General features: G+C 37.3%; 2 protein-coding genes across 2 annotated transcripts; both read left to right on the forward strand.

Moving 5' to 3' along the window:
* The first annotated feature begins 69 nt into the window (after positions 1–69).
* Positions 70–8,444, forward strand: LOC125228323 (leukocyte surface antigen CD53-like). Its single transcript, XM_048132838.1, has 5 exons — positions 70–644; positions 1,121–1,309; positions 3,500–3,670; positions 5,813–6,022; positions 7,927–8,444. Exons 1-5 carry the CDS (start codon positions 564–566, stop codon positions 7,996–7,998), a joined length of 723 nt encoding a protein of 240 aa, XP_047988795.1. The 5' UTR covers positions 70–563; the 3' UTR covers positions 7,999–8,444.
* Positions 8,445–10,343: 1,899 nt separating this feature from the next.
* LOC125228322 (tetraspanin-4) lies at positions 10,344–23,552 on the forward strand. The gene is made up of 5 exons (XM_048132836.1): positions 10,344–10,494; positions 10,564–10,752; positions 18,143–18,319; positions 18,645–18,875; positions 23,392–23,552. The coding sequence occupies exons 1-5, from the start codon at positions 10,432–10,434 to the stop codon at positions 23,455–23,457; spliced, it is 726 nt and encodes a 241-aa protein (XP_047988793.1). The 5' UTR covers positions 10,344–10,431; the 3' UTR covers positions 23,458–23,552.
* Positions 23,553–24,958: the final 1,406 nt, after the last annotated feature.

The raw sequence follows: 24,958 nt of genomic DNA on the forward strand, positions 1-24,958 counted from the left end.
ACTGAATAATAAAAATTATTTTTTTTCAATTAACTCGTTAAAATTGCAAAAGAATGTTGCCAGAAAAAAAATTACAAACTCCTCAAAGGCGGGAGAGTTTAAAAAGTTTTCCATCTAGCACTTTGTACACAGTGTAGACACGTTGCGCTTGCGCGTTTAACGTTTGAATAGTGTGTTTTTGCTTTACGTAATACTTATCTCAAGGATCACTTGTGTAATTAACATTTATAATCATATTCAAAATGTTATATTTTCATACAATATAGAAAAGCTAAAGTTACTGATGTGTTGTAATATAAATATTTGGCATAAAGCAAATGTGGTGCACAAGCTATTAGTGATAGGAAAATAACACACATCGATATAAGAGTAAATATCTTCCAAAACAACGTTGAACTAAGTATATATTATTTTTGGAGATACATTTTCTCAGATACGGATAACGTCAAGATAACTCAGAGTACTCAGACATTGACTGTTCAGATAGTTCGTAAGATACCTAACCCGCGCGCAGTTTGCTTATCTCATTCGAGAATTCGACAGATTTTTGTAAAGTGGTCAAGATGAAATTACCTTCAGTTAAATTGCCTAATATTTTCAAATCAGTGAGGTATAATCTTGCTGCAGTTAATGGACTTTTTGTGGTAAGCAAATTTTGAGCTATTTTGTTTTTTTAACCCTTTATAGACCACTGGTCTCAAAAAAGACCACCCTGTATGACTATCTTTTTGTATTTTTTTCTTGTTCAGAATTTTTAGGACTACAGGATGGCGATGAGGTTTGATTGAACTCACGATTTTTTTGAGTCTTGCCCGTTAAAAGGGTTAAATACATAAAAATAATCATGTTCGTAAAACTGAAATCCTTAGCAATGACTTTATAGTGTAGTAGATAGATGTTAAGTGCGGACTAGAAAAGTCAAGTAGGTATAGTAGATATACTACAGAGTACAGTACTATAGTAGATAAGATGCAAAAACCGACGTGCTGATTAATAAACTACTGTGCTTGCACTTCTTCTTTATTATGGTGCTTCTCTACCTAACCATTACCTAACCAAATTTTTTTTTCTGAATCGACTTGAGGGCGATGTAAATTGAAGTTATTTCTGTTGTTTCTAGTTAACCGGTGCACTGCTGCTGATCGTTGGCGTAGTGGTTCTCGTGGAAAACATACAATACGAGGACTTCCTCACAAACCGATTCTACACTGTCCCTGGCTTCGCGACTGCTACTGGCGTCTTAATACTGCTTATATCTGTGCTCGGATTCTACGCTGCGCTATCGGAGAAGTTCTACTTTGTCGCTGTGGTATGTAATAGACATCATCATGTCAGCCCTTTATCGACGTCATGCTCCACGGCAGCGCCACCTTAGCTTTGATGAACATAAACATATGGGAAAATATCTATATAAAGTCTACAAAATTCTAGACTAGTTAAAAAAATATCTATGTTTCTAGTTTCGTCGTGAGCTCTTATACATTGTGGCGCTGCTGTAGAGCATACTCCACAGCAGCGCCACCATAAAATATCAATTACTGCATATGGTACAGGCACGTATATGGCTTCAAATAATTCTATAACAATTCTATATTGACCTAGCTTACAAAATCCCTACTTTTATTTTGCATATAGGAAAATACGATGCCACAAATCTTTTATAACAAATAATTATCGCAGCGCCTTAATAAAAAATCAAAACAAACACACTAACAACATTGCCGAGATTTTCAATAAGGCGCTGCGATAATTATTTCTTACAAAAGGTTTGTGGCATCGTATTTTCCTAAATTAAAAATAAAAGTAGGGATTTCGTAAGCAAGGTCAATATAGAATTGTTATAGAATTATTTGAAGCCATATACGTGCCTGTACCATATGCAGTAATTGATATTTTATGGTGGCGCTGCTGTGGAGTATGCTTTACAGCAGCGCCACAATGTATAAATGCTCACGACGAAACTAGAAACATAGATATTTTTTTAACTAGTCTAGAATTTTATAGACTTTATATAGATATTTTCCCATATGTTTATGTTCATCAAAGCTAAGGTGGCGCTGCCGTGGAGCATGACGTCTTTATCGCCCACTGCTGAGCATAGGCCTCTCTTCTAGTACGCCACTTGTCCCGGTCCTGAGACTCCTGGGCTAGTCTCATTCATGTGATCCATAATATATCTGACATAATAAATAAACATGAAGTAAAATTGCCGAAATAAATCAATGCTATTTATTTTTGGAAGGCGTTATACAAGAATACATTATATTATATAATTATATGATATGAATACAGATTTACGCATTGCTTTAGAGATAACAAATGTTTTTAGGGTTCCGTACCTCAAAAGGAAAAAACGGAACCCTTATAGGATCACTTTGTTGTCCGTCTGTCCGTCCGTCCGTCCGTCTGTCAAGACCCTTTTTCTCAGGAACGCGTGGAGGTATGAAGCTGAAATTTATATCAATTACTCAGGTCTACTGTCCCTTGAAGATGTGAAAAAATCAAACTTCTAAGCCAACGCAATCAAAAGATACAGCCGTTTATGCCGCAAATTTTCGACACTTGCAAGGGAATCAAAACCTACAGGGTGCTTCCCGTGAACTCAGAATCTTGAAATTTGGTACGAAGCAACGTCTTATAGCATAGATAAAGGAAAAATTACGAAAACCATAAATTTTTAGTTACATCACATAATATATTTTTTTTAAATAATTTTAACCTTACTACCCATTTCCTCATAAACGCGTAGAGGTATTAAATTGAAATTCATACCAAATACTCAGGTCTATAATACCTTTAAGCTGTAACAAAATCAAACTTCTATGTCAACGCAATCAAAAGAAACAGCAATTTAAGCTGCATATTTTGAAACTCGCAAGTACTCGCAAGGGAATCAAAACCTAAAGGGTACTTCCAGTCGACCTAGAATCTTGAAATTTGGCATGAAGCAACGTTTTATAGCACACATAAAGGAAAAATTCCGAAAACCTTAAATTTTTAGTTACATTACAAAATATATATTTTTTAATAAATATAAACTTATTACTTTTTTCCCCATGAACGCGTAGAGCTATCAAGTTGAAATTCATATCAAATGCAGGTTTGTATGGAACCCTCGGTGCGCGAGTCCGACTCGCACTTGGCCGGTTTTTCTTCTTTAACAATACTTTTAAATAATGTTAAATATAGTATTTGAACCTCATTGGAAAGATAGGTCATGTGATTACTCATAATGGCTGTTAATGATGTAGTATGTAGGTATGTGGATTTATAAAAGTTTAATGTACTCACTTAACATAACTATACAATCTGCTTTCTAAAACTTTAAAAACAAAAATGAAATTCTTTCAGTTATTTAAATTATGTACAACCATATACAACATATTTCCAGAGCACGACATACAGCGCCATCTAGTGATTTGTTTAAGACGATTAAAAGTAATAATTATTCTTTGTAAGTTGTGATTACTTTACTATAAACTGATGTCTTTTTTTTCAGTTCCTGGCTGGATTGATAATAATCCTAATATTCGAGATCGCGATCACTATCGCCTCGTACTCTTTGGTAAATGACGTCAACAGCGAGATTAGAGCACCCATGGTCAGCACTTTACAGTTGTATGAATCCAGGTTGGACATCGCCAAGTTATGGGACGAATTACATACGGAAGTAAGTGCACTATACCTACAAGTAAAAGGTCAAATAAAAAGATAAGATACACCCGTAAACCGAAATAGTTATTTGTTATACAAGGGGGCAAAGTTGTATTTTAACGCCGAGTGTGGAATTGAAAAACGAGCAAGTGAAAGGATTCACGAGCGAAGCGAGTGGTTCGAGAATAAAATCCTGAACTTGCGAGTTTTTTAACACACGAGAAGTAAAATACATTTGCACCCGAGTGTAACACAAAACTTTTCTCTTCACTATAGCGAGGAAACTACAACGCAAAAAATGCGTTTATCACTGCTTCCATCAGTATTTCCACAGGTGGTAAATCATCTTTATAACTAGATTCACCTACTTTTATCAATTTTAAAGCAGTTAATTTGACTTTATTCAAGGTCAAATTACTTTACCCACTAGTGGATAAAATGCGTTTTTACCCGCTGGTATTACAGGACAAAACACCTGTTTCCGAGCTAGTGAGGGGAAAAATGTATTATGTTTGTTTTACACACACCCTCACTTTCTTAAGACGCTACTACGGGAGCGAAAATGCTAAAATGGAAAGAAGCCCCCCTTTCAATTTGGGAATAAATTTTAGTTAAATAAATACTAGTGTTATTTACTAGATTTATCAAAAAAAAATTGTCCATTCAGAACAACTCAGTTAAAAGATATTGCGAAAAAATGTTTAAAGTCGAGGTTCCGCTCTCGACTGTTTCCTCCTTCAAAACTTAATAAATCGTAACAAAATTTGAGAATCTGAATAACAATGAAATTGTATGTATAAACTCTTTATTGTACAAAACACAAAACACAAATATGACACAGGATAGACAGTACAAAGGCGAACTTATCCCTTTAAGGGATTTCTTCCAGCTAACCTTTAATTGTCTATTTAGTCTAGACCGTTTAGTTTTTTTGGCTAATTGTTACCAATTTTGAATACCACACCTTTTTTGCGCCATAAGCAATAAGGCCGTTTTTATAAATTATAGCGTCTTTAAAAATAAGAATATCAAAAAACTCAAAACGGTCCGACACAAATAAAAATAATAATAATCTGTGTTGAAAAATCCGTGCTTTATCTACAAAAACCAGGGAGGAAATAGTCGAGAGCGTTTGTATGGAAAATTGAGAACCTCCTGTGTCGTCTTAATCATACGAACGATCGGTAGAAAACCTTAATTCATATCTTTTAATCAATTTCCCATCTACATACTTGTACCACTCCTTTCGGCCATTTGTGGCGTTCTCAAGAAAAAGGTACCACTTTAACCAAGTAATATTATGTTACGAGCATTTCTTACTTATAATAGTCAGCGACAATGTCCTATTAAATATTTGATACGTTACCGCATCACATTTATACCACCTACACATTTTTTTTTATAGTATTGTTTCCCACTGCTGATGCTGGGCAAAGGCCTCCCCTTTTCCGCCACTCGTCACGGCTCTTTGCATGCTCCCGCCAATCGCCACAAAATGAGTCCAGGCAGGCAATTATGGTCGCGCGATAAATGATAAAACATCTGGCCGTCCCTATCGCACTTACTAATAGTGCGATAGGGACGGCCTGATATTTTATCGTCTATCGCGCGACCATGCTACCCGTGCAGGTCTTTCCGCCATCTCATTTTTGGCCTACCTCGGCCTCGACCACCTACCTACACACACGTGTTTTGTCCTTCAATACCAGCGGGTAAAAACGCATTTTATCCACTAGTGGGTAAAGTAATTTGACCTTGAATAAAGTCAAATTAACTACTTTAAAATTGACAAAAGTAGTTGAATCTAGTAATTAAGATGATTTACCACCCGTGGAACTACTGGAAGCAGTGATAAACGCATTTTCTTGCGTTGTAGATGTAGTTTCCTCGCTATAGTGAGGGGAAAAGTTTTGTGTTACACTCGGGTGCAAATGTATTTTACTTCTCGTGTGTTAAAAAACTCGCAAGTTCAGGATTCTATTCTCGAACCACTCGCTTCGCTCGTGGTTCAACTATAAAATCCTTTCACTTGTTCCTTTTTCAATTCCACACTCGGCGTTAAAATACAACTTTGCCCCCTTGTATAACAAATAACTATTATTTGCCAGAAGCGTTAATATGAATCTAATGAGAATGTATATTTTTCTTCAATTAACAGTTCGAATGCTGTGGCGTGGTCGGCGTGAGCGACTGGCAATCCACGCGGGTACCCATCAGCTGTTGCCACATTGACTATGGAACCGTCTCTCCATTCAACTGCACCACTGCGCTGGCGTACACCACTGGTTGCTTGTCATCTTTGGGAGAATGGCTGTCTTACAACGTGTTTGTACTGGCGGTCTCTTCGCTCGTTGTCACTTGTATACAGGTAATTTAAGGTCTTCTGTGTCTACCTTATTTGCTGTCACATCGACTATGGCGCAGTCTCTCAATTCAACTGCACACCTGCACTGGCGAACACCCCCGAATGGCATCTTGGGTGCTGAATGGCTGTCTTACAAAGTGTTTGTACTGCGGTCTCTTCGCTTGTTGTCACTTGTATACAGAGGTAAATGGTCTATTGTGTGAAAGATTACAGTATACTTATTGGTTGATGTCACATTGATTATGGCATTTATGGCACTATATCTCCATTCTCCATTCAACTGCACTATGGTGCTCGCGTACAATACTGGTTGAATTGTCTCCTTGGGAGTGTCGTGTTTTTGAAGTAGCTTGGTATATCTACTTTAACTTCTTGTAAAATATATACTTTATCAGTTTATAATGGTGCATTGATATAACTGAAGCGTGCAATTATGGCAATGCCATGGTTACGGAGGCCGATAATACATATAATACCTATCAGGTACACTATGTATAGGTACAATACAGGCCGTGTGGCAAAATGCATGTATCTAGCAAAAAAGTCATTGCAGTTTGATTAGGTACCTACATCGAGCGAAAGAATTCTCAGCCTTAACAACACAACTACTGCACACGAGATGGCGCGCATTTCGCCACAAAAACTCAAATAGTGTATTTTCTATTCGTTTTAGCCTTGACCTGTGTCGCCATCTAGTGTTTGCAATAAATAGTACTTACATCGACCGAAAGAATTCTGTCTTAACAGTACAACTACTGCACACGAGATGGCGCGCGAAGAAAAACGCATGAAAACTCGAAAATTCGCGTTTTCCGGGACCTAAGTATAAGTTAGACCGATTTTTCACCCCCAAAAACCCCCACATAACAAATTTCTGCGAAATCGTTAGAGCGGTTTCCGAGATCGTCAGTGTAAATAAATATATATATAAATAAATAAATAAATAAATATACAAGAATTGCTCGTTTAAAAGTATAAGATTTTACGAAATTATTGCACCGCTTTGTGGGTAATTAAATATAAGTACCACGTACGTTAATGAAAGGTGGTTTCTGAATTTTTTGATAGGTACATGAAGACTGAGGATTAACCTATCATTTGTATTCAGAACATAATAGGCATATTTGCCATTATTGGGTAGAATTACTAATATGGTCTGGGCCTACAGACAAGATGCCAGTTGTTCACGCTCCGTGCGAACGAACGGTACACTACACAATTCTCTCTAGCGATTTGCCATTAGCCGGGATTTGCAACAGTGCGCGTGATTTGCTCGTCCGAGCAACCCGCCTCGACCGAGGCACGTTTACATTGGACGTTTGCCACATTGCCTCGCGACATGTATGTGTGGACCCGGCTATTTGTCTACGGGCCCTGCACCACCTGAAACAATTCAAAATGTTCGGTTAACGTATTCGGATGACTGATGCTTTAAAAAGTAAACCTAGTAAAGTATCATTCGCGAATCGAACCAATATAAAAACACCGCACTGTGGCTGTGTAAAAAGTAGTTAACCAAGTACTTATTCTATCGGTTTTAAGGTACACTGAGAGAAAATACAACCAGTTTTCATGTTAGTTCAACAAGTTTTTTGGTTAAAATAGCGCCTACGTGCTCTTTGGTTCAAACAACAAGCTACTTGTCATTTGAATCGGCAATATATTTGAATCAACAAGTCGATTTTATAAAAACAACCTGACACATATTGTTTTAAACATACGTTTGGCTGATTCAAACGGATAAACTGCAACAAGTCGAACTTGTTAAATTCACAATGCAAATTTCTCTCAGTGTACCTATAAAACTTTAATTACAGTGTCATATGCGGGAACATATACCTATAATTAATGAACAACATGTACACAAGTACTGTTAATAATAAAAATATGTTATTGTTCATTTTCAGATAGTGCTGACTGCCATTTCTTCGTGGCTCACGTGGCGGTCGAAATTCGAATCAGTAGAACTAGAGTCTTAAGTTACTATTAGAATTTAGAAATAAGTTTGTAAATGTACTATTATTTATACATTTTAAAGTGTAATTCCCCATAGACATAGGAAATTAAGTATATGTACCTAATACACCTATAAAATCATTGTCATACATGTACAGCCATGACAGTAAGCCATTCAATACTTATTCTTTAAGTAATAAATATTTTGTTTTTGACAACCAATCATTTTCAATTTCCATATCTTTGCTTGTCATGTGAGACTCGTGTCATGGTCATGAACTCATGACGAAATAGGGGTCGTTGCCGTCGTTGGTGTCGCGGATAGTTCGATGTTAACAAGAGATAACATTTTCAGAATTTACTTGACTTCTTATTAATTTAATTGACGACCGGTCTGGCTCAGTCGGTAGTGACCCTGCCTACTAAGCCGCGGTCCTGGGTTCGAATCCCGGTAAGGGCATTTATTTGTGTGATGAGCACTGATATTTGTTCCTGAGTCATGGTTGTTTTCTATGTATATATGTATGTATTTATCTATCATCATCATCATCATCATATCAGCCGAAAGACGTCCACTGCTGGACATAGGCCTCCCCCAAAGATTGCCACAATGACCTGTCCTGCGCCACCCGCATCCAGCGGACTCCTGCGACCTTCACCAGGTCATCAGTCCACCTTGTTGGGGGCCTACCCACGCTTCGCCTTCCGGTACGCGGTCGCCACTCGAGAACCTTTCCGCCCCAACGGCCATCGGTTCTACGTGCAATGTGTATTTATCTATATATATAAGTATTTATATCGTCGCCTAGTACCCATAGTACAAGCTTTGCTTAGTTTGGGGCTAGGTTGATCTGTGTAAGGTGTCCCCAATATTTTTTTTTTATTTTTTTTTTACAGTTTGGCAAAAAAGAGTAGAAACTAACAGGGGCACTATTAGTTTAAATAGATTAGGGTTCCCAAACTTTTCCCAACGCCCCCTGTCGTTAAAAATGAATTGTCCATGACCGCGACCCCCCTTCGCCCCTATAATTAGGTAGTAATGTGCTAATGTGTGATGTGTGCACTTGTTTAGATAATATGCCTAGGTATGTGATGGAATGTAGACGCTAAGCCCTACACAATGTTATCTTTATGTAAATTACAGATTTCGGTTTTCATATTTGATGGAAATGTTGTAAGTAAATAATATATGAGTACTTAGAGATAAGAAATAGTTGTATGATGTTTGACACTAAATTACTTCACTGTATATTTCACATTATGGGGTAGGTATGTAAGATTCTTATACGTACGTTTTTGTACTTGCAACTAATAAATAAATAAGTATAATACCGAGATGGACCTCTTAATATTAAACAATATCTACCTCATACTTTAATATCCTAAAAAGAAAACATAATTTTGTCCACTTCCAGGCTGCGAAACAGCGCCATCTAGTTTTAAGTTTAAAAAGCCCATACATTTCAGGGGTAGGTAGGTACGCTTTTTTGTAAGGGCTTTGTTAAATAAAAATGCCATGGCATTTGTTAAACTGATAAACTTAGTTACGACTGATAAGTTTTAAATATGCACAAAAGCTGATTAAAGTGATTAATTTCTGTCCATTGCAATGATAACTTTTGTTTAATATCTATATATATATATAGGTACATGACCCAACTGACCTAAATAATTGTTAATAAAGTGGTCGTATGAGTCAAACGAAAGAGATGTACCTAAATTGTGACAAACCTTATTCATTAGAGACAGTTAGCACGAATCCTGTCAACGGGAGGCACAGCTCAACAGATGCAGTGCAACAGTGGAATGATACGAATGTAAACATGCCGACATCGACATGTGCAGTGTGAGGTAATTTTCTAAAAGCAGCTATGGCGTGGTGATATCGAATAAACTAACAGTGTCAAAAACAATGTGGTTCTTATAGCATAGGGATAAGGTCCACATATTTCCATCTAGGTAAGTGTGTCTTCATATACCTACTGAAGTATTAGAGCCTGTAAAAACTTACTCAATACCTACTCATGCGAACGAAACGAAGCCATTGCTAATATTGTGTGTTGCATTTGTGTTGTAGATAATTATGTAAATTGTACTGGTTAGTTCTTACCAAGGAGTTGCTTATCGCTTGAAACGCCAGTCGTATCGTAGCATTCAAAACAAACAGTTAAAAATATACAATCGAGTTAAATTTGAGTTTAAATCGCCTATAATCCAGTGTGCCACGCGAAGTGGCATTTCGATCTTGAAAAACCGCTTCGATAAAACTGAATTGATGAATTATGCATAATATGTGGAAACAAGCATCTGACAGGAGCTCGGACTGAGATAAATCCGCTTGCTTTCCTTATCAACAGATCAGGTACTTACCTATAGTGATAAAAATACCAGACCTAGCTAAAACTATACGGCAGTTTAGTGTAGCGACTGTCACGACGCCCGGCCGCTCGTTCAAAATGTGGAACAAAATATATACAAGTGTTAAATATTCTTTGATAACAGTGAATTTCCTGTTCCTGGTAAGTTAGGTAAACTACGCAGTTTTGGATGAAGTGTTGAAAGCAATTTGACGTGTAGTGGTTTTTCAGATAAGTGGAATAATAATACTATCGGTGGGAAGTTCCGTGCAGTCCGCTTACAATGGGTACCACGAGTTTCTCTCGGAGAGGTTTTTCTCGCTACCCGCATTTTGCATTGCGACTGGAGTCATCATATTCCTCATCGCCTTCTTCGGCTTCTATGGAGCCTACTCGGAGAACTATTACTTGATAATGGCGGTAAGTAATTAAAATCACAAGTTATTAAACAATCGGCTTCAGCTATTTCGGAAACACTGGCCTCTTTTCATCACGAAATGTCAGCTATCTATTTTAAATTATGCCGTGTTGTGCTCATAAACGCGATGCATTCTCGATCTTATGTAACGGTTTATATCGTTCATATTTGCATAAATTATTGAATCATTTTAACTTTATGGCGTCATTGTTTAGTTGTCTATAAAATTCCTGTCAGACAACCTCACATTTGTTCACGTTTCACGTTGTTCTTAACATTATTTTTCCGCGGAAATAAACATACATATATACAATCACGCCTGTTTTCCAGAGGGGTAGGCAGATATCACGACTTTCCATTTGCTACGTTCCTGAGAAACCACTTTCGCTTTATACACTTTCATAAAGTTTCTTGGAATTCGGTAAATTAAGTATGGAATTTAAAAAACGATGTAACTAGGTTTAGTTATAGATGGTAGTGTACCGTCCGTATAAAGAAATCTACTAGAGCACATTAATAATCAAACAATTCATCACGTCAAACACTCGTCTCGTGATACCGTTTGACATTCAATATAAGAAGCGACGATATGACGATGGTGGCCATGAGCCATGAATCTCGTAACTTTCAGCACACAGGCTCACACAGTACACGTCCGTTTATAGACTTTATGGCTATCTTTTCTTTACATATTTGCTCGACCTTTGCTTGATCTTAGTAATATGACATAACAATTTTGCATAAATCGGATGCAGATTGTTTCCCGAAATTGGCACGAATTGGATTAAAAATAGTTATTTGTTTTTCAAGGGGGCAAAGTATTGAACCGCGAGCGTAGCGAGTGATTCAAAAAATGGAATCTTGAGCGTTGCGAGGCTTTCAATTTCAAGGCACGAAGGTTAAACAAAGTTTGCCACCGAGTGAAACACACAATTTTTTACCACACCAACAAGAACAAAATATTGATGATCAATATTTATGATTCAAAATCATCATTTACAAGTAAATTGTACCAGCCAGCTCAAGACATCAAGTTAAAATTTGTATTAAATTACTTTGCTTACTCTTGTGGATAAAATGCAATTTTGCTATCTCTTTTCGCATAGCAAAGTAAGCCTTTACCAGTTGGTGTAGTGAAAAAACTTTTATCAATTGTTACAGTCGTAACTGGCAAGAGATACCATCTTATTGGTTGATCTGTCACACACATACGTTTTCATTCACTCATTCGTTCCATTCGTGCCAGTTCTCGTGAATTGACACGAGCTGGTGCGAAGATGCCCATGATGCTCGGAAACATGCACTGCCGTTTTTTTATCTTCATTGTTTTGGAATCGGAATCCATGTGTCTTGCTAAACTTTTGTCCTCCATACGCGCAACAAATACGCGCAACGTTCGTCACATTCCTCTGGGGCAAATAGCAGTAGGGAATAAAATCGTGCGAGGTCCGAAAGCCTGTGCTGTGGGGGAGAATCCAGTGTGCGTAGCCGAATGCACAGACGCTCACGAAACGCTCACGATAATATCTATTTCGTAGCTATATATCTCTATCGTTCTTGCGTATTGGCGCGACAGAGCTAGACTACATTTCTACGGCGTTTCGGTGACGTTTCGTGTCGCAGAAATGCCATTTAGCTACGGCACCAGAAACCTTTGAGGCGTATTTTTATCTAATGGAAATGATTTCTGTACCTGCGGCACATGTGCGCCATTCTTTCATTAGAGTCGTATAATTAAGCGTAATTGCGGTAACCTTGCGACGTAACGCTGATGCTCGATGATGGTTGACCGATGTTGTTTACGCGATGTTACACGTCTGAAACGTTAAACGAGATATTTACTTTATTACTTCATCAAAACCTTTAATAATTAAAAAGTGACCAAGGCCTCCAGTGCCTGAGATACTTACTTATTTAGTAATGTGACAGACAGACAGAGCCGCACATTTCCTTTTGTAACTTTTTGGTACGGAACCCTAATAAGTTACCAATTATGCCGCAATCGAGAGGTATCGAATCAAAAGTTATCCAAGTTTCCATCCACCTAAAACTATGAAATATGGTAAATAATTTTCGAACAAAACGGGACTTAATCGCGTAAACACTTACATTTATATTAGGCCCGACGTTTCGAACATCACATTATGTTCGTGGTCACGGGTAGACTGGCGAGGAATTGCATCAACATCTTCTAGCCGCGCGAGTTTCTCGAACTACCCGCACTTGTTCTTGATTATTCACTTTTGCGCTAGGGTTGTCACTTTGCCTACACACAACACTCACGACATCAGCCGGTGTGTCCCTCGGTGTTTTTTCACGCTTACATTTGCTAATCACTGGATTCCACGAAGAAGAAATTCCCTGTCCCTCATTTTGGTTGAAATTTCGATGCTTCCTAATTTCAATCGCTTCACGTACTTTTCTGCTGTAGAACAGACGTTCCGTTGATAGAATTGAAATTATGAGTGCAAATCGTGTTAGTCTAAATCAATATATGGTAAATAATTTCTTCTTACATTACACATACAGGGAAAATCTGTAAACATTTTTCCAAAAAACAAATAAATTATCAAATTTGTGCGGAGCCTTGGGTGGGCTACAGGAACTTGAGTCTGACTAATGTTACTTCGGTTTGTTTTGTGCTTGATGAAGTAGGTATAGTCAGGGACCAAACGACCTCTTTTACAAAAAGTCGTCGACATCTCTTCTAAATACCTAAAACAGGTATGGATGTGTTCCTCGTTATCTCCAGATTACGAATTGACCTGTTTTAGTTTAAGGAGGGGGGGACGGGTTGAGAAAAAGGGGGAGAAAGATGGCGGCCGACCATCATAGATATTTATTCACATCTCGAGTCCTATGGCACCAATCTGTTCGTGCAAGGTGTCGTTTGAAAGCTTATTAAACCTACTTTAATTGTTTTTAAATAACTATACTCATGAAAGTAACCGTTTACGAAATATTTGAAAATATGTGTTTTTTTATCGCGCATGAATTGCACAAGTAGTAGAAAAAATGCGTCTACTGAATAAACAATAACTTTACCGCAATTGATGTTATTATAAAATTTTCGCGTCTATTCATGCTCTTTCTAAAAATATAAGTTTCATTGGTATATGCTAATATATAACCATGTAATTACGAATTTGGTTTAGCAGGAGTCACTCTGCCCGGTCGCAGAAATGGGCGCTGACCGTAGTAAAGTATTCAATATTTTTGAGGTCCTATTTTACGGATCCATATGCGAGAGGTATCGTTTCAAAGATAATTAAACCTACTATATTTTTTTATAAATAACTATAATCATAAAGGTAGCTGTTTAGAAAATATTTGAAAATATGTGTTTTATAGACCATGAGTCGCACAAGTACCTACTGGTAAAAAATGCTTCTTAATCAATAAACAACAACTTTTCCGGAATTGATGTTAGTATAAGATTTACGCGGAATTTCGTGCGCTTTCTAATAACATAAGTTTTATTGGTGTATAATATTATATAACCAAGTAATTACAAATATAGTTAAGTAGGGGCCACAGCGCCCGGCCACGTATGGATGCTGACCGTCGCCAAATTTTCTATATTTTTCAGATCCTATTTTATTTAACAGGAATCTTTTGAAAGCATATTATGCGTACTATCATTAGTTCTCAATAATTTTAGTTGTAACTGTAGCAGCTAACAAAATATTTGAAAATATGCATTGGGACCGATGTGAGTAAAACATGCTTCTAGCTCAATGAATTATATTTTTTCCGCAATTGATATAATAACAAAATAAACGGCGAAATGTACGACCTTTTGCAAATAATAAGTTTTGTCAGTATTGCATAAACAATTAATGTTAATTTATCCATCATACTCACTGCGCACCGTCATATACATGGATGACCATTTTCGTTGCCGTTTTCATAATTTTTAAGATTGTATCTTGGTGCATGACCAATAAACAATAACTTTACCGCAAATAATGTTATGATAAGATTTACAGGACATTTCATATGCTTTCTAAAAATATAAGTTTTATTGATGTATGATATTATACAACCAAGTAATTACGAATTTGGTTTAGCAGGTGTCACTGCACCCCCGTGACGTAAAAAGGTGCTAACCGTCGCCTAATTTTATGTATTTCTCAGATCCTATTTTAGCGATTAATTTGTGAGAGGTATGATTTGAAAGCATATTATGCGTACTATCGTTACTTTTTAATAATTTTAGTCGTAATTGTAGAAGTTTACAAAATATTTGACAATATGTGTATTTTTACTGTATATGAATAGCATTCGCACTGATACGAGTGAAACATGCTTCTAGCTCAATAAATTATATTTTTCCGCAATTGATATAATAACGAAATGAACCGCAAAATGTATGGCCTTTACAAAAAATGAGTTTTGTTAGTTTTGTTTAAACAATTAATGTTAATTTGTCCACCATACCCACTGCGCACGGTCAATCGTCATATAAACGGATGTCCTCCGCCGTTGCCTTAATTTTTTCATCATTTTACAGATTTTATTTTACTGATCAATTAAGTATATAAGTAAATTCGATACGTGATAGATTATATTTATTATGAATATACGATTAGTGAAATAAAATCTGAAAAATCATGAAAAAAGGCAACGACGGTGGACATCCATTTCTATGATGGTGCGCAGTAGGTGAGCTGAACAAATTCAAATTAATTGTTTATGCAATACAAACCAAACTTATTTTTTGTGTAAGTCATACATTTTCCGTTTATTTTGTTATTATTTCAATTGCGGAAAACTATAATTTATTAAGCTAGAGGCGTGTCTTATCAATGCCAATGCTATTCATGCACAGTAAAATACACATATTACTAATCAAATATTTTGTAAACTTCTACAGTTTCGACTTGAAATATTAGAAATAAAGATAGTACGCATAATATGCTTTCAAATGATACCTCTCGCAAATTTATCAGTAAAATAGGATCTGAGTAACGTAGAAAATTTGGCGACGGTCAGTCAGCACCCAATATCGTGACAGGGCGCAGTGACCCCTGCTAAACCAAATTCGTAATTACTTGGTCATATATTATCATACACCAATAAAACTTATATTTTTAGAAAGCGCATGAAATTTCGCGTAAATTTTATATTAACATTAATTGCGGTAAAGTTATGGTTTATTAAGTTAGAAGCATTTTTTATCTGTATATGTGCAACTCGTGCTCTAAAAAAAACTCATGTTTTCAAATATTTTGTAAACAGCTACCTTTATAACTATAGTTATTCAAAAATAATTATAGTAGGTTTAATTTGCTTTCAAATGATACCTCTTACATATGGATCCGTAAAATAAGAACTTAAAAATATTGAATACTTTACTACGGTCAGCGCTCATTTTTATGCGACCGGCGGAGTGACCACTACGAAACAAAATTCGTAATTTAATGGTTATATTATCACTTACCAATAAAACTTATATTTTTAGAAATCTCATGAATAGTCGCGTAAATTTTATAATAACATCAATTGCGGTAACGTTATTGTTTATTGACTTAGAAGCATTTTTTACCAGTACTTGTGCGATTCATGCTCGATAAAAAACACATATTTTCAAATATTACGTAAACAACTACCTTTAATACTATATTTATGTGTAAACAATTATAGTAGGTTTAATTATCTTTCAAACGATACCTCTCACATATGGATCCGTAAAATAAGACCTCAAAAATATTGAATACTTTACTACGGTCAGCGCCCGTTTATGCGACCTGGAGGATAACCCCTGCCAAACAAAATTCTTAATTACATGGTTATATATTATCATATACCAATGAAAGTTATATTTTTAAAAAGAGCATGAATAGACGCGAAAATTTTATAATAACATCAATTGCGGTAAAGTTATTGTTTATTGAGTTAGACGCATTTTTTACTAGTACTTGTGCAATTCATGCGCGATAAAAAAACACATATTTTCAAATATTTCCTAAACGGTTACTTTTATGAGCATAGTTATTTGAAAACAATTAAAGTAGGTTTAATAAGCTTTCAAATGACACCTCGCACGAACAGATTGGTGCCATAGGACTCGAGATGTGAATAAATATCTATGATGGTCGGTCGCCATCTTTCCCCCCTTTTTCTCGACCCGTCCCCCCTCCTTAAACTAAAACAGGTCAATTCGTAATCTGGAGAGAACGAGGAACATATTCATACCTGTTTTAGGTATTTAGAAGAGATGTCGACGAAAATCGTGAAGGAGACGACTTGTGGCCAAATTGGCTCTAGACTATTACAGATATTAGACAGTATTTTTATTTTTCAGTGATTCATCTTTACAATATTTGTCATCGATACATTCGACATCTCTTTATAATAAATTAGAGTACCTTGATACTAACACAAAGATATGGCGCTTTTATCTACCTTATCATTTCGTAGAACCATGCATGTGCTTTCCCCTCTCTAACCGGGGTCTATTTCATAGTGATGATAGCTGATATCGGAATTATCTGACATTCATAATTAGGTTCTTCTTCTCCTCCTTGAATGATAAACGCATGAGGCGTCACGAGCAAGCCTCTAACCCCCGCCCATCTGGGGGAGCATACACCTGCCATGTATGTGGACGAGGGATCCTCTCTCGAATTGGGCTGTACAGCCACGAACGTAAGTGTCGCAAGGATGCTGCTTGAATCATCTGTTATAAATGCAAAGGCCTGTTATAAGTAATTAGGTACCTGTCCATTTTCCGGCCAATACCTATAGAGCAGGGGTTCCCAAACGTTCTTCCTTCTTAAATTAATATTTTTCCACTAAAAAATAACCCAACTTGACCTAGTAACTTGACATTTACAATTAGCCCCCTTTCATAACTGTTCCAAAATTTCAAATCGATACTATAAGTAGTTCTCGAGATATTTAGAAGAAATGTGACGGACAGACAGACGGGTCGGGTCGCACCTATGTCGCACCATAAGGGTTATTCCTTACAGGACACAATACACTGAACAAACACCTCAATAACATAGGTATAACCGATAGCCCCATGTGCAGGGCGTGCATGGAAGCGGAAGAGACCACCAAACACTTTATTCTGGAGTGTAAACAGGTAGAAGTATATAGGAACAAGTACCTAGGTACGCCGAACACACTAAAAGAGGTATTTAGCAACCTGAAAACACTGCTAGGATTTGTAGAGGAGCTGGGGTGGCTAGAGTAGTGCTACCTCGTCAAATTCACGCAAAATAGGCACAATAGTTGTCGACTTGCGGAAAATGCCCAACAAAACTAAGGGTTATTCCTTTTGTAACTTTTTGAGACGGCCACCTGTCCCGATCCTACGCAACTATCCACCAGTTTTAGATGGAGCATAATCCTAAAGTTAACAAATAATTATTAACATTTCAGTTCGCTGGCGCCATGGTGCTAATGTTCATCTTCCAACTGTCAGCGTGTATAGCAGGCTACGCGCTGAAGAGCCAGACCACAGTCCTGGTCCAAACGCAGCTTCAAAACACCATGGATCTGTACGGTCCTAACAAGAACTATGAGATTACCAAGCTGTGGGATGAAGTGCAGGAAGACGTTAGTATGATTTAATTCTGATAAGCGTTCTACATACATAAATCCATCAAATTCACGAGGCAAGACATTGAGCAATATTGTTCATGTAGGTCAGACCTGGCCAGACGACCTAGTTCATATTCTGTAGATGAAAATCGGGAAATACCTAAATCTAGACAATTATTTTTACATTCGCGTCCATTGATTACCGCTCGACACAAACAAAAACAATGGACAATCGCACTACACTCGTGAGCAAATAGAGTGAGATAACTACGATATGGAGACTCTAGTATTGGACGTATAGATAGATCCACTACTTATGTATCTGCAATTAAATTTACAGTTCACCTGCTGTGGAGTCCTAAACGCAAGCGACTGGCTCACACACCTCAACACCCACGAGAGCCAGGGCCTCCCCGTCAGCTGCTGCAGTCGCGTCTTTGGAGTCGTCACCACATTTACCTGTAATGTGACGTCAGCATACAGAACAGGCTGTGCTGAGGCCTTTGGCGCGTGGACACAAAGTCATGCGGGGGCTATAGGGGCAGCTGGAGTCTTCTTGGTTCTAATGCAGGTTGGTTAACATTTTCACGTTTTCTTCTTGTATTAGTCTTATCTGCCAGTTGGCTGTAATCGCGTCTTTGGAGTGGTCACCACATTTACCTGCAATGTGACGTCAGCATATAGAACAGGCTGTGCTGAGGCCTTTGGGGCGAAGACGCAAAGTCATGCGGGGGCTATAGGTGCCGCGGGTGTCTTCTTGGTTTTAATGCAGGTTAAAATTTTCACTTTTTCTTCTTGTATTAGTCTTAGTACCTATATTAGATCTTCCAGTCAGCTGTGACTGCTTGTTTGGTGTCACCACGTTTACCTGTAATGTGACGTCAGCATATAGAACGCAAAGGCGTGGACACAAAGTCATGTGTTGGCTATAGGTACCGCGGGAGTTTTCTTGGTCCTAATGCTGGTTGGATAACATTTTCACTTTTTATTCTTCTATATTATTAGTCTTCTAACATCTAACTAAAGAAACGCCAGGTCAGGACTGTCAGGAGCACCTTAAACCGGCGAGGGTGTATGAGGTACATGTAAGGAAATTGAAATAATAGGTATGTCAGGATTGTATAACATATAAATCGGGCGTGACTATATACTCATACTCATACTCATACTCATTTATTTATAATATTGTTACATATTACACGTCACAATTGATTTAGGTACATAGTTATTATATGGTATATTAAAATTAAAATTATTATATTAGTATTCGTAGTTTGATATGTCGAAATATGGTAATACATTTTTAAATTACATTAAGGACCATTGAGCATTATATAATATTAGAATAGAATGGATACAATGTTTTGTGACTGTTAATTAGATAGTTAATTAAATAATTTAAAAGATGTAGAATTCATTCATGTCATAAAAGGCGTGGGCGATAAGCCATTTTTTTAACGCTCGTGTGAATTGGTTCGAAGATTCTATACAGGTAATGTCTTCGGGAAGTTTGTTAAAAATCTTGGGACCTTGTACCTGCATAGTCTTGGAGGACTTACTCAGACGACAACTGGGGAGGAGCAGGCGTTCTTTGCTTCCTAGACGGGTTCGTGTTAGCTTGCTTGTATTAAATGTATGTCTGTATGTGTGTACGTGTTTGGCGATGTTAAAAATGTATTGTGATGTGAGTGTTAAAATGTTATTGCTTATAAAAAGTTGTTTTGCTGGTGATCCGGGGGAGCGAAAGATATTATTCTTATCGCCCGTTTTTGTAAAATAAACACTCGATGCCATTCTGCTGCTGTTCCCCACAGTTCAAGGCCGTAGCACATGGTCGAGTGGAATAGGGAGAAGTAGCTGGAGCGTAGTTGCTTAGGAGGTAGCACGTGAGCGAGCCTTCCTAGTGCAAAACACGCCCCTGAGAGTTTGCCACATGTGACGTCTATATGCTTGTCCCACTTAAGCGAAGAGTCCAGAATGACACCGAGAAATTTTGTGTTGTGTACTTGTCCGATGTTTGCGTCATCTATGCGAATGTTTAGAGGTTTCGGAGGCTTTCCTCCCAGATTTATGTGCAAGAGTTGAGTTTTAGCTAGGTTTAAGACTAGGCCGTTATTAGAGAACCAATTCTGCATTGTTCTTATATCAGTCCTTATAATTTCCTCTAGGCTTTGTACGGAATCGGCAGATAATACGTCGCATGCATCATCGGCGAATAAATACATGTCGCCACGAACAATTGAGGGTAGGTCATTGACCTGTATCAGGAAGCATAAATTAGCCAAAGACGATCCCTGTGGGACTCCTATGTCGATGCCGCCCAAATGGGATTTTACCTGGCCGTTGTCTAAGGCCACCACTTGCTGTCGGTCTTTTAGGAACTCCAACAACAGTTGGTGGGCAGGACCACGGATACCTAAGTGGTGGATCTTTTTCCCTAGTACTTCGTGGTTACACAAATCGAAGGCGCGAGTCATGTCACATAACAAAATGGCAACATGAGACGATTTTTCTTTGGCAACCATGATTTTTTGGATTGTTTCGCGTATGACATTTATGCATGACCTGTTTTTCCTGTAGGCATATTGTTTGTCACTAATTAAGCCAAAACGTTCAAGAAAAGATGTAAGTCGTTGGCAAACACAATATTCGAATAGTTTTCCAACTGCCGGGATTATGCTTATAGGTCTATAGTTTTTAATGTCATCGTTTTGACCTTTGCCTTTATAGATAGGTACGACCTTCACCATTTTTAAAATCGATGGGTACGTGCCTTGTTTCATTAGGGCGTTGAAAATACCTACTAATTGGTTCAACAGGTAGGGTAATGCCACTTTAAGTAATTTCGTAGATATATTGTAGAAATCAAAAGTATTCTTACATGCAATTTTATACATAACAGTCTGATGTAGCTCTTTTTCAGTAATTGGAGGTAAGTATACAGATGTGTTGCTTGGATCGGACGTCTTACATAATAATGTGTAGGCTAAAAACGGGTTTGCGGTAGGCGCGTGGACAGTTGCGGCGGCAGATAGGAAAAAGGTGTTTATATCATTTGCCTTATGATTGGCCGATTGGTAATGCGCTCCAGTGCTATCCCTTAACGCGTCGAGAGTGCACCGGTAATTAGTTGTCGCGCGGCCTGTATATGTGTTAACAATTTGCCATAAGGTTTTTTGTTCGTTTGTGGAACGTTTAAGCATGTTATAGTAATAACTTCGTTCTGCATGTTTCATTGACTCTTCGAGTTTAAGTGATAATGATAAAATTTGAAGGATGGTATTCGTTTCGGTAATATTCGGTTTATACATGTAGTAGTATATTTATGTAGGTATACGAATGTAATATACATACCAATATTTTAACAATTTGGTACCTCTACTATTACTACAAAGTACAAATGCTACGAGCTACGGCGTAGCGCTACGAAATTACCTTATTGGCCCAATTCGTACAGTGCTATTTATATAGCCATACGATACTGATGTGATCTCATTTCTTCTACTGTACCTACTATCAACACTTACGTATAGTTACAAAGTTATTAAATTTTATTGTATTGTAGAAGAAACTTTTCTAAAACGTTTAGTTGACCCTATATGAGCCAAACTATGATTCACTGTTATTGAAGATATGTAGATATGCGAATATACCTATGCTCCTTAGTTCTCGTGTACAATTTTTTGTACATAATATATATACCAAAATTTATTATGAACTGTTATTGAGTAGCAAAAGGTTCCAAAATCAGTAACAAAACAAATGCTTCCAGCACCGATATCATCGTCGCGCGATAAACGTTAAAACATCGGGCCGTTTCTATCGCACTTACAAATAGTGCGAAAGGCACGGCCTGACCCTTTAGCACAACTTGCCTTGTCGCGCGCGACTCCATGCTTGAAGTCGCGCTTCACGTATGAACTCACGCGCGACAAGGCAAGTTGTGCTAAAGGGGCTGATGTTTTATCATTTATCGCGCGACCATGCTTGCCTGCCAAGACTCAGGAGGCTATAGCTGGCACGAATGATACCAATCTTGTACATAGAAATAAAATTTAGTTCGTTGAGGAGTTCGTTAACTGGTAAAGCGAGGGCGTAAAGTAGGTTATCGCTTTTCATACTTATTTAATTAGTACCTTGTGCCTATATTATTCATGGCTTTGTGTTTGACACCATTTCGGTCAAAATCGTTAAAGGTACCTACTTATAAGTAAAATTTTCGTCGACAATACAATTTTGGTGATCTTAAATTTACATGCCAGTAGCGGCCTTGATATGCCTCATCATTGCTTCCTTTTTTAGGGTTCCGTAGTCAACTAGGAACCCTTATAGTTTCGCCATGTCTGTCTGTCCGTCCGTCCGTCCGCGAATAATCTCAGTAACCGTTAGCACTAGAAAGCTGAAATTTGGTACAAATATGTATTTGTATATCAACCACGCCGACAAAGTGCAAAAATAAAAAATGGAAAAAAAATGTTTTATTAGGGTACCCCCCTACATGTAAAGTGGGGACTTATATTTTTTTTCATTCCAACCAACCCCAACGTGTGATATATTGTTGGATAGGTATTTAAAATGAATAAAGGTTTACTAAGATCGTTTTTTGACAATATTAATATTTTCGGAAATAATCGCTCCTAAAGGAAAAAAAACTGTGTCCCCCCCCTCTAACTTTTGAACCATATGTTTAAAAAATATGAAAAAAATCACAAAAGTAGAACTTTATAAAGACTTTCTAGGAAAATTGTTTTGAACTTGATAGGTTCAATAGTTTTTGAGAAAAATACAGAAAACTACGGAACCCTACACTGAGCGTGGCCCGACACGCTCTTGGCCGGTTTTTTTAATTATAGGTCTTCCGTAAAAGATAAACTCAGAAACTTCTTGTTAATGGGATTTACTCCGACTTGAACCACATGCATCACTTTCCTAAATATTTTTTTTTTGTTTTCCGATCGGAAGGCTTCAAATTTTGAGCTGTTGCTCTAAACGAAATTACCTCGGCTAGCCTCGACGAAATTGGCAGTTTTTGGGCCAATTATTATATTCTTCAAGTAAAGACTTAATTAAAAAAAATTTTTTTTTAGGCTTTGGCGGTTGGCGGGGCAGTTTGGATGGCCAAGATATCCCGAGCAGAAAATGCGTTTCCTTGAAGAATGACGCGTTTAAGTATGAGTATTGTTGTGAACTAAGTCTATTCATTACGTTAAGTAATATTATTGCAAATTAATAAATAATGTTAGCGGTGTTTTTGTTTTATTTTATCACAGCCAAGTAATCGACTACTCCTCTGCATTTTTTTTTATTCTAGTCATATCATATTTGTCTATACTGAACTCTCAAGAGGGAGAATAAAAAAAATGGCCATTTTCATCGCATCGCCCTGTTGCTAAGAGAAAATAAACAGGCGTTATATTCAAGTTTTCTTTGTAAACTGACTGGCTGAAGTTTTAATCAAACTCGTTGTCGTTTGTGTAGAGAAATCATTTGTTAGTTTTATTAAAACCGTTTTTCTCAAACATGCAATGAAATATTGTCTTTACGTTCCTTAAAATGGGCTGGGAAGTATCGCTTTTTGGGCGCAACAACTCGAGAGGACTGTTAAGGGATTTCATATTATTTTTTAGGCCTAGGCCTACAAAGTAACTTTTTTTTTATAAAATATTGTCCATTAGAGCATTTTTTTTATTTCATTGTATGTTTGAGAAAAGCACTATACATGCCTCGGCGTGAAAACGGATTCCCGGCCTCGTATCCCTATCCGGCCTCGCTCGCACGCTTTCTCGGCCGTATATACCCACTTGGCCGGAAATCCTAATTTTCCCGGCCTCTGATGTAGGTAATGTACTATACCTTAATGATTTAGGTAAGTACCCTACTATGCTACGGGGTGTCCAAATATTTTCATACACATTTCTGACGATTTCAAGCCATTTGGATGATTGATGAGTGGATTTGGATCATTAGGTATAATTTTCATAGCAAAGAATGACTGGCCGTAAATAATTAAATATGTACGCAGGTAGTTGTAAATGTAATTATGCCTGCTAAGCCGCGGTCCTTGGGTTCGAATCCCGGTAAAGGCATTTATTTATGTCATGAGCACAGATTTGTAAATTATATATATCGTTGTCTGTCTACCCACAACACAAGTCTTCTTGAGCTTACCGTGGGACTCAGTCAATGTGTGTAAGAAGTCTTTAAATATTTATTATTTAATTATGTATAAGTATCGTTTGTTGCCGTATATTATGTAGGTGTAAGTGTCAAATATGACAAGCACTTAGCATTTTAGTTAGCGAAGTCTAAATACGTAGTTACATACTTCATGAACATAAGTAAGCTAATTGGCTCGTGGATTGGTCAAGCGCGAATCACTTTATATGCTAAAGGTTCTAGTAATTATAAACGATTTGCAACAAGCAGCAAAATAATCGTTTCATAATATCGTATCGTACCTATGTCCTGAAAGTTAATCGCACTTGAACAAAAAAAGTGATTAAATAATACATTTCGTGGTTTAGCTAGGAGTTGTAGAAATATGATATGCAAAGACGACAGAAACATTAATCTGACACGATATTATTAGTATTCCGGATACGGATCATTGGAAGGCATATGCGCGTGGAGCGGAAGCTAACACGTAGAGGCCCT

This window comes from Leguminivora glycinivorella, chromosome 7 (genome assembly GCF_023078275.1).
Source record: "Leguminivora glycinivorella isolate SPB_JAAS2020 chromosome 7, LegGlyc_1.1, whole genome shotgun sequence".
Classification (NCBI taxonomy): domain Eukaryota; kingdom Metazoa; phylum Arthropoda; class Insecta; order Lepidoptera; family Tortricidae; genus Leguminivora; species Leguminivora glycinivorella.

Coding starts and splice junctions, on each gene's coding strand:
- LOC125228323 (XM_048132838.1), top strand. CDS start 564: ATGAAATTACCTTCAGTTAAATTGCCTAATATTTTCAAATCAGTGAGG. Junction 645..1,120: donor CAGTTAATGGACTTTTTGTG/GTAAGCAAATTT, acceptor TGTTGTTTCTAG/TTAACCGGTGCACTGCTGCT. Junction 3,671..5,812: donor GGGACGAATTACATACGGAA/GTAAGTGCACTA, acceptor TTCAATTAACAG/TTCGAATGCTGTGGCGTGGT.
- LOC125228322 (XM_048132836.1), top strand. CDS start 10,432: ATGTGGAACAAAATATATACAAGTGTTAAATATTCTTTGATAACAGTG. Junction 10,495..10,563: donor CAGTGAATTTCCTGTTCCTG/GTAAGTTAGGTA, acceptor GTGGTTTTTCAG/ATAAGTGGAATAATAATACT. Junction 18,876..23,391: donor TCTTCTTGGTTCTAATGCAG/GTTGGTTAACAT, acceptor ATTTTTTTTTAG/GCTTTGGCGGTTGGCGGGGC.